The sequence below is a fragment of the Struthio camelus genome, chromosome 4, assembly GCF_040807025.1.
Source record: "Struthio camelus isolate bStrCam1 chromosome 4, bStrCam1.hap1, whole genome shotgun sequence".
NCBI lineage: Eukaryota > Metazoa > Chordata > Aves > Struthioniformes > Struthionidae > Struthio > Struthio camelus.
In genome coordinates this window covers 77,067,678-77,080,094 of record NC_090945.1, presented here as the reverse complement: position 1 = coordinate 77,080,094, position 12,417 = coordinate 77,067,678, and the positions used below count along the sequence as shown (strand labels likewise).

At 41.4% G+C, this 12,417-nt stretch overlaps 1 protein-coding gene across 3 annotated transcripts; it reads right to left on the bottom strand.

Annotated features, from left to right (window-relative positions):
- Positions 1-502: 502 nt before the first annotated feature.
- Positions 503-11,113, bottom strand: TNIP2 (TNFAIP3 interacting protein 2). 3 transcript variants are annotated; one of them, XM_068943532.1, is made up of 7 exons: positions 9,931-10,760; positions 7,132-7,437; positions 5,179-5,262; positions 4,361-4,642; positions 3,888-4,007; positions 3,087-3,381; positions 503-626 (listed from the first exon to the last, which is right to left on the bottom strand). In XM_068943532.1, exons 1-6 carry the CDS (start codon positions 10,405-10,407, stop codon positions 3,100-3,102), a joined length of 1,551 nt encoding a protein of 516 aa, XP_068799633.1. In that variant the 5' UTR covers positions 10,408-10,760; the 3' UTR covers positions 503-626; positions 3,087-3,099. The 3 variants fall into 3 exon arrangements, with proteins under 3 accessions (XP_068799633.1, XP_068799634.1, XP_068799632.1); XM_068943533.1 differs by lacking the exon at positions 503-626 and having other exon boundaries at positions 2,451-3,381; positions 10,318-11,113; XM_068943531.1 differs by lacking the exon at positions 503-626 and having other exon boundaries at positions 2,451-3,381; positions 9,931-10,759.
- Positions 11,114-12,417: the final 1,304 nt, after the last annotated feature.

Here is a 12,417-nt window from a genome sequence, read left to right as displayed (position 1 = left end):
TGTCCTTTTTGTCTAGAAAAAAACATTTATATGTAGAAGACCCTGACAGTTCTTTCACATTATGTGTAACTGGTTCCTAGGTTAATGCAAAGACCATAACGAATAGCTAAGACTTTTTACCAGCTGGAAAAAGAAATCAATGGGAAATGGCAGAGTAAAACAGCTCTGAAGTGAGGTATTTTTTTAATGAAAAACAGATGATCTGCACTGGATTTTTTCCACTGCATTACTCATTCATTGCACAACTTTAGAAATCAAGGTGATAGGAGATGGGTTTTACTCTATACTTGATCTATAAGTTCACCAGCTTTTATCTGTTGGTCCAGTATGGTCCTCTTTGCAGATCTATCCAATTTCCATCCATTAAAGAAGTGCCCTCCTTTCCCAGGATTTGGATTCTTATCTCTGCCTTGCTAGGGGACTAATTCACAGATCTTAAAATGAGAAGAATCTCATACGGTGAATTTCTGTGTGCTGCAGACTGAAGATTTACATACCTAATACTTGCATCTATTTCAAATAGTTGTAGGTCAGTCTGTCCAACCACACCCATAGGGATTAACATGGCTGGAAACCTAGAGTAGGGTTGGGCTTCTGGACGATGTATGTTGATCATCTCAAGGCAACTAAAAAAAAAAACACATTGCCAAGATCTAACTTACTTTATTGTTGTATTTGGTTTTGGTACCTGTTTTGTAGTATGAATAGCTTAAAATGTTCACATTGTATCAATTACTGACAATATAGTATTGATGTACATTAAAACTACAAACTAGAGTTGTCTAATGGGAACAGTCAGATGAAGTAAACTAACCTTGGAGAGATTAGCTTATGGCACAGGAAGTTTAATCATATGTTTCTCAGCCTATGTTCTGTGGGCCACATCTGATCTGCAAGGCCTTAAAAGGTAATGGGTAAAATGGTCACTAATTTAAAAAAAAATAAAATAAAATTCTGCGTGTTCATGCATACTGTGTTAGGAAAAGGAAGCTAATCAATCACAGGTTTAGATTAATAATAAAAAAAAAATTTTATATATATATAAAAAGAAAATTGTACCTGCACACTGCATGCAACAGCCCATTACTTTTTTTTTTTTTTAATAGATATTAAGTATTCCACCCAAGGGGCAAAAAAGTGGCATAAACCATTTTCCTCCTTTGGGGGCTGTACAAAGATCATGAAATAGTAGAATTTTTGTTTAGAGGCAGATAGTTCTGTACTTAGTATTCATCAAGGGATTGCTTACAGGAATCCGTGAAGGATTGGCTGTGGACCATTGCTTTGACCTGAGCAAGCCCTAAGAAACAGGAAATCAGTTTCCTTTTCATCCACAAAGAGTAGCTCGTCCTTGTGAAGGGCTAGTTCTTTCAGCTGTCTTGTAACCTTCCAGATGTGAATCACATGAATAGCACTATCGTGTTGCCTACAGTTACATATTTGCTGGGGCGGGTGGGCGCTGCACTACTACTGCTTGTTATTTTGTCAGCCTAGAGCACAGTAAAGAGTGCTGCTGTTCTCTTTATTGTTTTGAAACTGTTTGGAAATAGTGAAAGAAAAATCGGCCAAAACTCAGTGCTGTTTGGGAACGTGAGTGAAAGGGGGCACTAGACTTTAGTCCTTCAGCAGCTTAGCAGGGTCATGTTTAACAGGAACAACCATTCTCTAACAGGGAACTAAGAGAGAGCTGTATGCTGGAGAAAAATTATGGCTTTTTTTTTTTCTTTTTTTTTTTTAAAGAAGTGGCAGGAGGAGAGGGAAGGAGATAGATAGTTACAAATACTGCTAGATAAGTGAAGGAAAAATAGCCACAATCATCCAAAAAAAAGTACAGAACTGGAAAGTAAGCAAAGCATAAAGGACAGCAGTGCTATTATAAACAGTAAACTCTTTTTCTTTAAACTTAAAAGGTCGTGGTTACCAGGCCTTTGTTGACATACTGTCCTTAACTCCAACTCTGACATACTGAGAAACACCTGGAGCCAAGGGTAGAAAAAAATTGTACACTTTACCCACTACTCAAAATGATCTTGAAGTTATTTCCACTGTATTATAGGCTAAAAATAAACTTAAGCTAACGCTGGTGTACTCACAAACAGTGTGTGGCAGGGTAGGGAGTTAAATGTGTTCTTGTTTATCCGAAAGGTCATTCTTCCTCCCGTAACTAAGGAATGATTTTTCCCCATATTTATTTGCAAATAGTCTGAGACAGTGGTTGTTAGTGAAGTAATGGAATAACGCAAGTGTTAACTAAATGTCATGGTTTCAGATAAATGTAAGTATAGTTACTTGGACTATTTTACAAGTACTTGCATGGAAAGAAAGGGCTCTGATACTTTACCAATGCAGTAAAGCAACTGCACTGTCACTTTTATTACAAAAATAATCATTAGGCCATTATAAAATTTGCATACAATCACTAATTACACAAATACACATTTACAAATGTGTAAAGTTGTAGAGATATTTATTTTTTGTGCCATAAATAACTGTATTTCTGTGCAAAAAGACAAGGTCATTTATTCAATGACCAGCCTTTTAGATTTCCTTCACTTCTCTTGCTTTCAGTTGAGCATAAGGATTTTCAGCCGAGCATAAGGATTTTCAGCCATGTATACCCTTAATAGCAAAGAAAATACTTTCAATTTTAATCCAGATAAAGCAAAATAAGATTTTTTTCCTGCTATGTTTTGCCAAATTGTTCTTCCCCCCTGAAGCTGTTCTTCAGGCAGCTTCTTTCCATCTTTGAAAAAGGAGTTATATTTCAAGTTCGGTGATTTTCAGACTGCTGTGAAGAATTAGACTTGTAGCTGAGTGAAACTGCATGCTACCAGTTTCTTCTTTACTTTGTAGCACAATTTGCATTATGCTTGCTTCCCTCATAATTGTTCGAAAAATATTTCCTCATAAAAGGCTTTGCTTTATCTTGAAGTCTTTCATACAGTCCAAAAGAAGGTGAAATCAAGTAAGAGGTAGATATTGTTCATCCCCCTAATTCCTAAGAGTTGTCCACTTGAATTACTCTGTTTTAGGACTGTAGGAGATATGTATAGAGTACTTTATCTATAAAGTAGTGATTAACTTACACTCCTCACATGGTCACTGACAACATTCAGCAACGTGTTTGAGAAATTCATCACTGAGTTCATCGTTGAAAAACCTCATACAATGAGGGCATCTAAGTTCACCCTGTGCCCTGCCCTCTGATCCTGAGTTTCTATTGTCTACAGGTGGAGAACCTTGCTCAGATCGTGAAGCTGCTCTCCTCATGCCCGTTTGGCCTGGGCTGTTGTCTCGTAGATGTTCAACGTTTGTCTGTACATACATGTGATTTTGGTTACCAACGTGAACTCTGAAATGACTAGTTGAGTCTCTTGAGTCCTAGAAAGAGAAAGAAGAGTTCTTGAAAAAAAAAATTAAGTAAAAAAGATATTCTTTAACAGAATATTTATCATCTTTATCTGGAACACTGATCATGTTTTTATCTGAAGATTTGTAATAAAGACATGCATGAGTTTTTGCAGTTCTGTTGAAACACTCATAAGCAGACTTGTGAAACACATAGGATGGATAGCTAGTAAGCTACTTTAAAAATGCCACTGTGACCAGAGTCATAGTTGTCCCTCTGTTCCTTCTGAGGACCCTCTCTATGTTGATCCAATACAGAGGGGAAATAGACTGGGAAAGGATATGTAGGTATCAGGAAGCATCTCCATTATAACTGAGATTATGAAATAATTTCAGTTTTTGACAGCTAAAACCTTTTCAATTCAGTGCAGAAGTATTAAGACTTCTAAAAGTATTTTAAGCATAAATTTTAGTCCTGAATCTTGCTGAGATTCTTTTAATAAAAAGATAGCATTCTGCTTTTTTTTTTTTTTTTTTACCTGTCTTCTTGTTAGCTGGTGCTGCAGACATGCAACTTCTGCTTGAAGCTCTTGTATTTTACTCTGTGCTCGTTCTCTGTCTGATCTCTCAGATGTAAAATCATCTTTATAAACTAGGACCTGAAAATGAATTATGTTAGTATTTTACAAATAAAAGCATGGCAAGTTAAATTAAGTAGTCGAATCTAATTTATCTGTTTGTAAATATTTACTCCCAGAGTCTCAATACCATCTTCTCTATCATGTCTGTGCTTTAAAACTATTTATATTTCTTTTTTAGATCTTTAATATTTTATATTAGAATATAGCAGAACTGTATGGAATTTTTTAAGTATTGGATTTTCTTTTAATCTGTGATTTCAAGTAGCTGTATACCCCATGTGACAAAGGCAACACTTCATTTCCCCCTTAGAGCTCAGCATTTTGGGGAAAAACAAAGAATTCCCACCTCTAAGAAAAAGAAACTTAATGACCTGCTGCTCCAGCATTTGTATGCGTTCGTTATCTCCTTCACTAGCCTTCTTCACATCTTCTAATTCTCTCTTTGCTATTATGCATTCATTCATTTTTTCTTCTAGTAGCTTGTTTAACCGGAATATCTCCTTTTGCATCAGCTCGTAATTTGTTTGTGCTGAAGTTATGCCATGCTGTTGCTCCCGTTGTGACTTCAGTTCTTTTAGCTGCAAGTGGAGTCGCTTCACATACTCATCCCTACTAGCATCATATTTCTGCCATTTTGCATTTAAGTCTTCTACCTGAAAGATTATCCAGGAAAGTCACAACATGAAGGCACAACCTTTCAAGCTTTCATAGAATGTCTGTATGGTCAGGACCAAGATTCTTTAAGAAATATGTGTTGACCTGCTGAGTGTGGGTCAGCTAATTTCCATGAGCGTGGAAGATTATCATGCTATAAGCCAGTCACTTCACTGGCAGCCCTCCCCATGTGCCAGTCCATAGGGAGAGTAGCACATAATACTGAATGGGAGGGGTCTGCTGTCACCCTAGACATAGCCCTCTTCTGGGTTAGAAAATTGAAGAAGCACAAAAAGGGCTGCAGAGCAACCTCCATCTACCAATTTTCTGTTGCAGTGTATTATTAAGAACAACAAGAAAACATTAAAAAACATAATAAGCTGTTTTTAGCCAAAGGATAAAGAGTATGTGCCATCTTGAAAAGACTAAAACATGAAACTGCCATTTGATTAAATTTGAAAAAGGAAAGGCCTGGTTAATCTAATGTAATTCAAAATAATCAAATCTTAATCTTGTACAAAATGAAAGTACTCACGTGAGCCACTTTTTGTTTTAACATCCTGTTTTCATCTTGCAGTTTACAGATAAGGGCTTGAAGTGAAGTTTCATTGTCTGACAGCTGTAATTTTCAGATTAAAAAAAAAAAAAAAAGTTATTTTAACATAAGAATCCCAAATGCTACTTAACTACGCTGTTAAGCTGAAAGTAATCTTTGCTTTATTCCTCTAAAATATCTGCTATCAGTGAACTATCTAAATCTACTTGTTTCTACAGAGTATAGAAATATGCTGTATAGTATAGCATAGCCTATAACTAGGCTAGTTTTTTATTAATAATCAGAGCAGAAGTGTAATCAGGTTTTTACCACCATGGTATTGCTTCTAAATATGTCTATGTGATGTCATAAAAACATATCTGTCTAGCCAAACTCTGAGCCAACTAAAGTTAACAAGAAAAATATCACACGTTTACATGCACGAGGGTCTGCACTGATGACAACAGTGCTTGGGAGTTTACAAGAACTCCTAGGAAACTGCTTGTTTGCAGTGGGAGAAATGCATGACAAAGCCACAGATATGGCTTTATCTCGCTTTACTATTACTATCTATAATTTTGGCCAGTGCTAGGAAGAAGTTAAAAAACTCTGCTTGCTAAATAATTGACTAAAAGCATACCTAAAAAAAAAAAAAAAGCTGTGACATCTGCTTAAAAAACCCCAGGGTACATGAGTAATTTAGAACATTTTTGTACAAAATTCCCAAGAATCAGCTAGTACTTCTATCTGAAATTTCTGTCCTTCAAAAGGGAAGTCCCCACCGTACAAGGTTAGCTACTTATTACATACAAAGTCAATCAAGTTTCCTGTCTATCAATTACACTTAGAATATGATAATACTAAAAGTATTAGAAGAAAAAAAGGACTTTTTAAGGACTTTTTATCTGCTCAACCTCTATATACATCTTATAGGTAACTTTAACGTGGCTATACTATCTTTCTTTGGAAGTATTCCTAGAACGTTTTTACAAAATTGAATTGACCCATGCACATAGTTTATCACAAAAGCATAAATGAGTAGTCATCTCAAACATAGCAAGTACTCCTTTCCGTGATAATTGGTTATAGCACTCAGTACTCCTATCTGATATTGGAGGCAGCACCTCTGATGTTAAGTAACTCAGGATAATATCACAAGCAAATAACTAAAACATGATTTCTGGAAGAATGGGTTTCCTCTTGAAAATATCTGCCTCTACCCTACACTGAAAAGTTTCAGCTAAGATGATGGTGATGTAAAGTCACACAACTATTAGCCAGGTGGGCCACCACCCAGCTGTTTCTTGCCCCTCAGTGGCATTTCTGTCATTTTACTAACATGAAGCAATTTGTCTAACATCCCTGTTGTAGGGAAGCAGTATATTATTTCAGGGAGAGACAGTGGGGGGCAGAAAAAGGGGATGTGTAGAAACCACAGAGCAAAAAGTGGATAAAGTTCCTTGGCCAGCTCTTTCCTAAACAGCTTTTTCTGTAGGTCTATACTATGCATGCAAAGCCAAATCCAGACCTGAAAAGACTGCATGATGTAGAGTTCTTAATACAAATATCGCTTTAAAGCACTGATGCTTTGTTTTGTGATGGCTTGTTTATAAGCCATCTAAGAGACATCACCTTCAAAAGCACAGCACCATCTAGTGAGGTACACGAGCACGCTGCTGTCTGCAGCGTAAGCAGGGAAGAGTTGCAATTACTCTCTCCTCTCCAAGCTCTGATGCTAGAGATAAGTGAGATGGCCAAAACACTAGTGGCTGACAACAGCTTCTATTCTCAACTCTTAGTGTTCAAAATCATGTAGAACTTGCCATATTAGTCTTTCTACCATATGTGAAATTACTTAAAGGGATGTTTCTCACTGTTCCTCATTTACAACTGTCATATTGTAATCAACACCTTAGAAGCTAATAATAATTGCAAGAAGTGTAGTAAGAATACCTGATTAGATCTTTCAGTAGGAATCTGATCATCTGAATTCCCCTTTTCTCTTCTTTGCTTCTCTTCTAGACATTTTGCCAGATGTTGACACATTTCTGCTGTGGATGCTAATTTGCGTTGAAGTTGGTGTGTTTCATCAGCAAGTGAACGGCACAAAACTTCACTAGTGGCCTGAGCTTTCTCCTTCTCTGCCAAGGTTTTCTGAAGCCGTAAGATTTCTCTGTCCTTTTCATATGGGGGCTGATTTATCATCTGCTGTATCTCTCCGTTTTTCTCCTCCACTTGCCGATTTAACTGCTGTACTTCCTAAACGTTAGCAAGAGGGGAAGTTATTTAAAAGCAAACTGAACTCAAAGGCTGAAATATTTATGAGACTGAATTCCATGTTGCAGTAATTCCATATTGTTCCTACATTCACTGCAAAGTACTTCAGAAGTAAAAATAAATCCAATTCATTTCTATATAACCACTGAACTTTAGTACTGACAGATCAGTCAAACAAACAAAACAACAAAAACAAACAAAAAAAACAAGAAGTGCTCCAACAGCCATACGAGTACTTACAAGTCAGCAGAATCAAAAAAATCAAAAAACAATAAGCAAAAATTTAGGAAGACTTTATGTAAAATATATTCAGCAGCTACAAGCTAAAGATGAAACTTACGGCAAACAAAGCAGTTTGAAAGAAACGACTAGAGGCTGAGAAATGCTTTCTGATCCTGCATTCCAAATTACCACATAGCAGACCTCAAAAGAAGACTTTTCAGTTCCAATTTGATCAAAAACCAATGAAGTGTTCCTCATGTCATGGTACCAGGCAAAGGACAAACCAAAGATAGCACACACAACAACTTTTCCGCCTAGGAAAGGATGAATGGTAATGACAAGCAAATAGAAAATGAAATCTCCGTGGTAGCAATAACTCTATTCTGGCCATAACTATGTCCCCGAAACACAAGAGAGGGTCTAACATACTCTTAGGAAAGAGTTATATAGCTTACTGCAGTCGCTGCAGCTGTTTTGAGAATGAAGAAGTTTGCTTACGAACCAGGATACAATCATGCTGTAGTACCATGCCACACAGCAACACCTAGAGTATACCAGTCCCGAGTCTGTCAAAAATAGCTTGTCCTTCATGATCTCAAAGAAGAAAGGAAGTTGGTAACAGTTGGTAACAGCACTGTTCCTCTAGAATTAGTGTTGCCCTGGATACCAGGCTAGACAACAAGATACAAGCTTGACCCTACCCTTCCAGTTCTTCAAGGGTTGCAATCATAATCCTTGATCATGGAGCTGGAAATCACAGTAAGCAATCTTCTTCCAGCACACAGACCTTTGACTTCAGAACATTATCTGGCACTGTTTTTTTATTTATTTTTAGTGACAGTTATTTCATTTTTTTGATTTGGCATGAAACATTCATTTCTAGAAGTAATAAAATGATTAGTCTAACTTACAGGAATAGCACTTGCTCTTGTTACTAATGTTAAAATTCTTTAACTTCTTGCTAAATGATAAAATTTCCCCCTTGCTATGCTTACAGTTCCTGGGCAGATTAGAGACATAAGTTCCAGCGTCAATTTTCAGAATGTCTTTAGCTAGCACAGGTTTGTTATCTGTCTGCAAAGTGTCCGTAAGATTATCACTTATTACAAATTTCCAAACTTGAACTTATTTAAATGTATTTTAAGTGAGTGTCATATGTGGAAAGTGTTTTGTATAAGCATTAGGTCAAGAATTTACTTATGACAAAAATACTTGTTTCAATTTTAAGCACTACTTTTTGGTTTGGAAATTCCTTTACGCAGCTTCATATTGAAATACTTAAAAGAATTTTAAAGCATTTCTTTCTGATTGAACACAGGAAAGTCTTAATGATAGTACCAAAAATAGTACTTGTGGGGGATGAGACAGTTTTTAAGACTATTTTCTGTCATAAAGAGATAGCCTATTCCCTCAATCTATTGCCTCACAATCTAGAGTTGCTAGTTACCTCTCCAAGCATTACAGTGCTATTTTAATGACAAAACAAGGAAGCCATTTTTTTTTTAAAGTGAACTTTTAAAAAAAATACTGTAATAGAAAAAGTGTTGGCATCAATTGTTTATCTTATGGAACAGCACTGTTACATCTGATAAAGAGGAAGGTTTTTGTTTTTGTTTTTAAATAGGTAATATGGAACTCCTGAATTTAGCTGTTACTGAATATTTTCTCCTTCTGCTTGTGGAAAATAGTTATGTTATGATTTACAATGCCACACTAAGTTTTGATTTTACAGTTGCTTTAAAAAAAAAAAAAAGCTCTTTTATGTTATTGAACTTAATGCAGTAGAAACTAATCTTTGATACATAGGGTTGAGTTGATTTGCAAACAGTCCACCTCTGCACACAAAGTGTTAATGCAAGTCCTGTCAAATGCACCAACATATCAAGGAGCATCAGATCATTCAAAGCATTTGATTTCTTGTCCAGGCTCTGCCCCCAGCTTGCTATGCCACCTTGGGCAAGTCACTTAAAACCAAGTTTTCAGTGTCGGTGCCTGTGCACCTAAACGTGCTTCTATAAACTCAAATGTAGTATGTCTATAACCACGGTCATCACCAAGTATATTTCAAGTCAGATGCTCCATTCAAGACAACAAGTGCTGGAAACACTAAACTTAAAACTCGTCATTTTTGTAGGAAGAAGTACAGAAATAAAGCTCCCGAGGTACAATCTGCTGCAAGTACACACAACCTTTTGGAAAAGGCAGGCGACGCTCAAAGTACAAGTGCTATTCCGGGGGGCAGGTGGGGTTTACCTGGCTCAGAGTCTCCACTTTCTGTGCCGAGGTTTGCTCGCTGTCCCTGAGCTGCTGCCTGACCTGGCCGAGCTGCTCCAGGAGACTTTCCACCAGGGAGCGGGCGGGCTCGGCCCCGGCCCCGGCCCCGGCCCCGGCCGGCTCGCCCGCGGCGGGCGGCTGCCGGGCCAGGCTGCTCCTCAGCTCCCGGATCGTCGCCTCCTTGACGGCGAGCTGCAGCTGAAGGTGCTTCAGTTGCTGAGCCGACTCGTGGTACAGGGTGCAGAGAGCGTTGTACCGAGGCACTTTACTCTTCAGGCTCTTGTTTTCCCGGTGCAGCTTTTCCAGCGTTTCCTCCACCTGTTTGAACCGGGCCACCAAGGGGTCTGTACTGCTACCCTCGCTTACCGAGCACATGGCCGAGGACGGCGAGCCTCGATCACTCTGCTGCCCCTTCTCTCTCTTCTCCGGGGCGAACAATAATCCAGCCAGGTGCATATAAAGCCAAAGACGAGCCAGGCAGGGCCGCGGCTACTGCCGCTGTTCCTTCGCTCTTCCGCCTGCCGGGCCGCTGATGGCCGCTCTCCTTTAAGGCCTCGCAGGACCCGCCTGCTGCGCTCCCCTAGCACCGCCGCTTTTTCTACCGCGCAGGCCGAGCGGAGCCCCGCCTCCGCCGACGGGGGGGAACCCCGCCGCAGCGCAGCGCAGAGCTTTCCCGGGGCGAGGAGCCAGCGCGGACAGCGGGCTGGCCGGGGATCCCCGGGCAGGGGCAGCGCGGCGGCGGCCAGCTAAAACCTGGCGGCCAGCGGCGGGGAGCCCGGCTCCAGTGAGGGGCCGTTGGGGGAGAGCGACCGTCGGGGACCGCTGAGGGGGCTGACGGCGGAGGGAGGAGGTGGACGAGGGAGGCCGTTGGGCGGGGGGTGTGGGGGGGGAGGGAAGGCTGAAGTGAACAAGGGACCGTTGGGCGGGGGGGGGGGGGGAGGCGCGAGGTGAACGAGGGACCGTTAGGAGGTGAGTGGGGGGGGGCGGAAGGAGATGCGGGGCGATCGAGGCTCCTTTGAGGGGGCTCCAAGCCGGGGCTCGCCCAGCCTTGCGAAAGCCCCGCGGCGCGGTGTCCCAACGGGAGCCGCTCCGGGAATTTCCTGGCGCCGGGAGGGGACTTCCCGCCGCGACCCCTTGCCCCCACCGGCTGGCGCCGCTCCGCCCGGCGGAGCCGCCCCGGAGGCGGGCCAGGGAGGCGCATGCGCCGTGGGAAGGGGGGGTTAGCTTCCCTCCCCCACCCCACCCCGCTCCCGGCCGTTTAACGGTCTCCCCCGCCTCCCCGCTGTGGAGGCGGCGGGCCGCCCGGCCGGTAGGGCTCCTCGTTACTTGGCCGTGACGCCGCTGCCGTACGGGCCGCAGGGAAGGCGGGAGCCGCCGGCCCGGTAGCCGCAGCCATGTGCGGGGCCGCCACGGCAGCTGGGGGCGGTGGGCTTGGGGTCCTACCCCCTTAACAGTTCTGGAAACCGGCTTCGGGAGCAGTGGCCACCTCGGAGACTCAGCGAGGGGGGACATGTGGGCGCACTCGCTTTTCAGTGTAGGCATCTCGGTGTTGAAACCGTGGCCGAGGCTTGTCTGTCTTGAGCCAGGCATGGGAGCAGGGTCTCCCCTATGGCCTGGCAGGGGCAAAAGGATGCTTTGAGGCCAGTGCAAGCAGTGAAGAAATGTCTGGAAATCTTTGATAAAAGTCTGGTGGGTCAGCATCAATAACAGTAGGAAAGCTTTGGACCCAGGCATCTAGAGGAAAATGTGTTAAAATAGTGCTGCAGCCTTTGAGGAGAAGCTCACTCCAGTGAGGAAAGACTCTGGAGAGAGTGGATCATCTTCCAGTCATCACAAATTCGTTTGGTCAGCTTGTGTCTATACCTGTTCATCACACGTTGTATGTGTTCATGAGAAGAAGATAGAGCGCTGTTGATGTAAGTGAAACTAGCTGCCTCACACTGAGCCAGCACCTATTAGCCACCCCTGTGGTGGATATCTTTTCTATTAGCTGTATAGCAGTAGAACCAAAGATACAGTTACTCAGCTTATTTGGTACGGTAGTTCTCATTCAAGCAGGGGGATAAGCTGAACTAATATGAAGTAGTTTGGATTGGTTTAATTGTACCCATGTTATTATCATGTACTGGTAGAACACCAAGGGAGGAAAAAAGTCATAAAACCCTGGTTAAAAGGGTAAGAAAATAAAGCTCTGATTATTGTTTGTAATAATATTTATAATGACGTAGTCACACAGAGCTCTACATGTGAACACAGTCTTGTTGTACTGACTTCTGTACAATCATGGAAGAAGGTCCTGGACCAAAAAGCATACCTGTCTAATTATAGAGCAAGTGAAAATGGTTGGTTACCAGTGGTAGAGGAGATAAAAAGGGTAGACTCTGATCAGTATGACAGAGAGCGGCCTCCCTGTGCTAGCATCTTAACGACTTACAGCTGTCATAATAAAAGCCACAACAATGAGGA

Excerpts from the sequence above, each read along its gene's own strand:
- TNIP2 (XM_068943532.1), bottom strand. The coding sequence starts at position 10,407 with ATGCACCTGGCTGGATTATTGTTCGCCCCGGAGAAGAGAGAGAAGGGG. Across the intron at positions 7,438-9,930 it reads AAGTGGAGACTCTGAGCCAG|GAAGTACAGCAGTTAAATCG; the intron begins GTAAACCCCACC and ends GCTAACGTTTAG. Across the intron at positions 4,643-5,178 it reads TAAAACAAAAAGTGGCTCAC|GTAGAAGACTTAAATGCAAA; the intron begins GTGAGTACTTTC and ends ATAATCTTTCAG.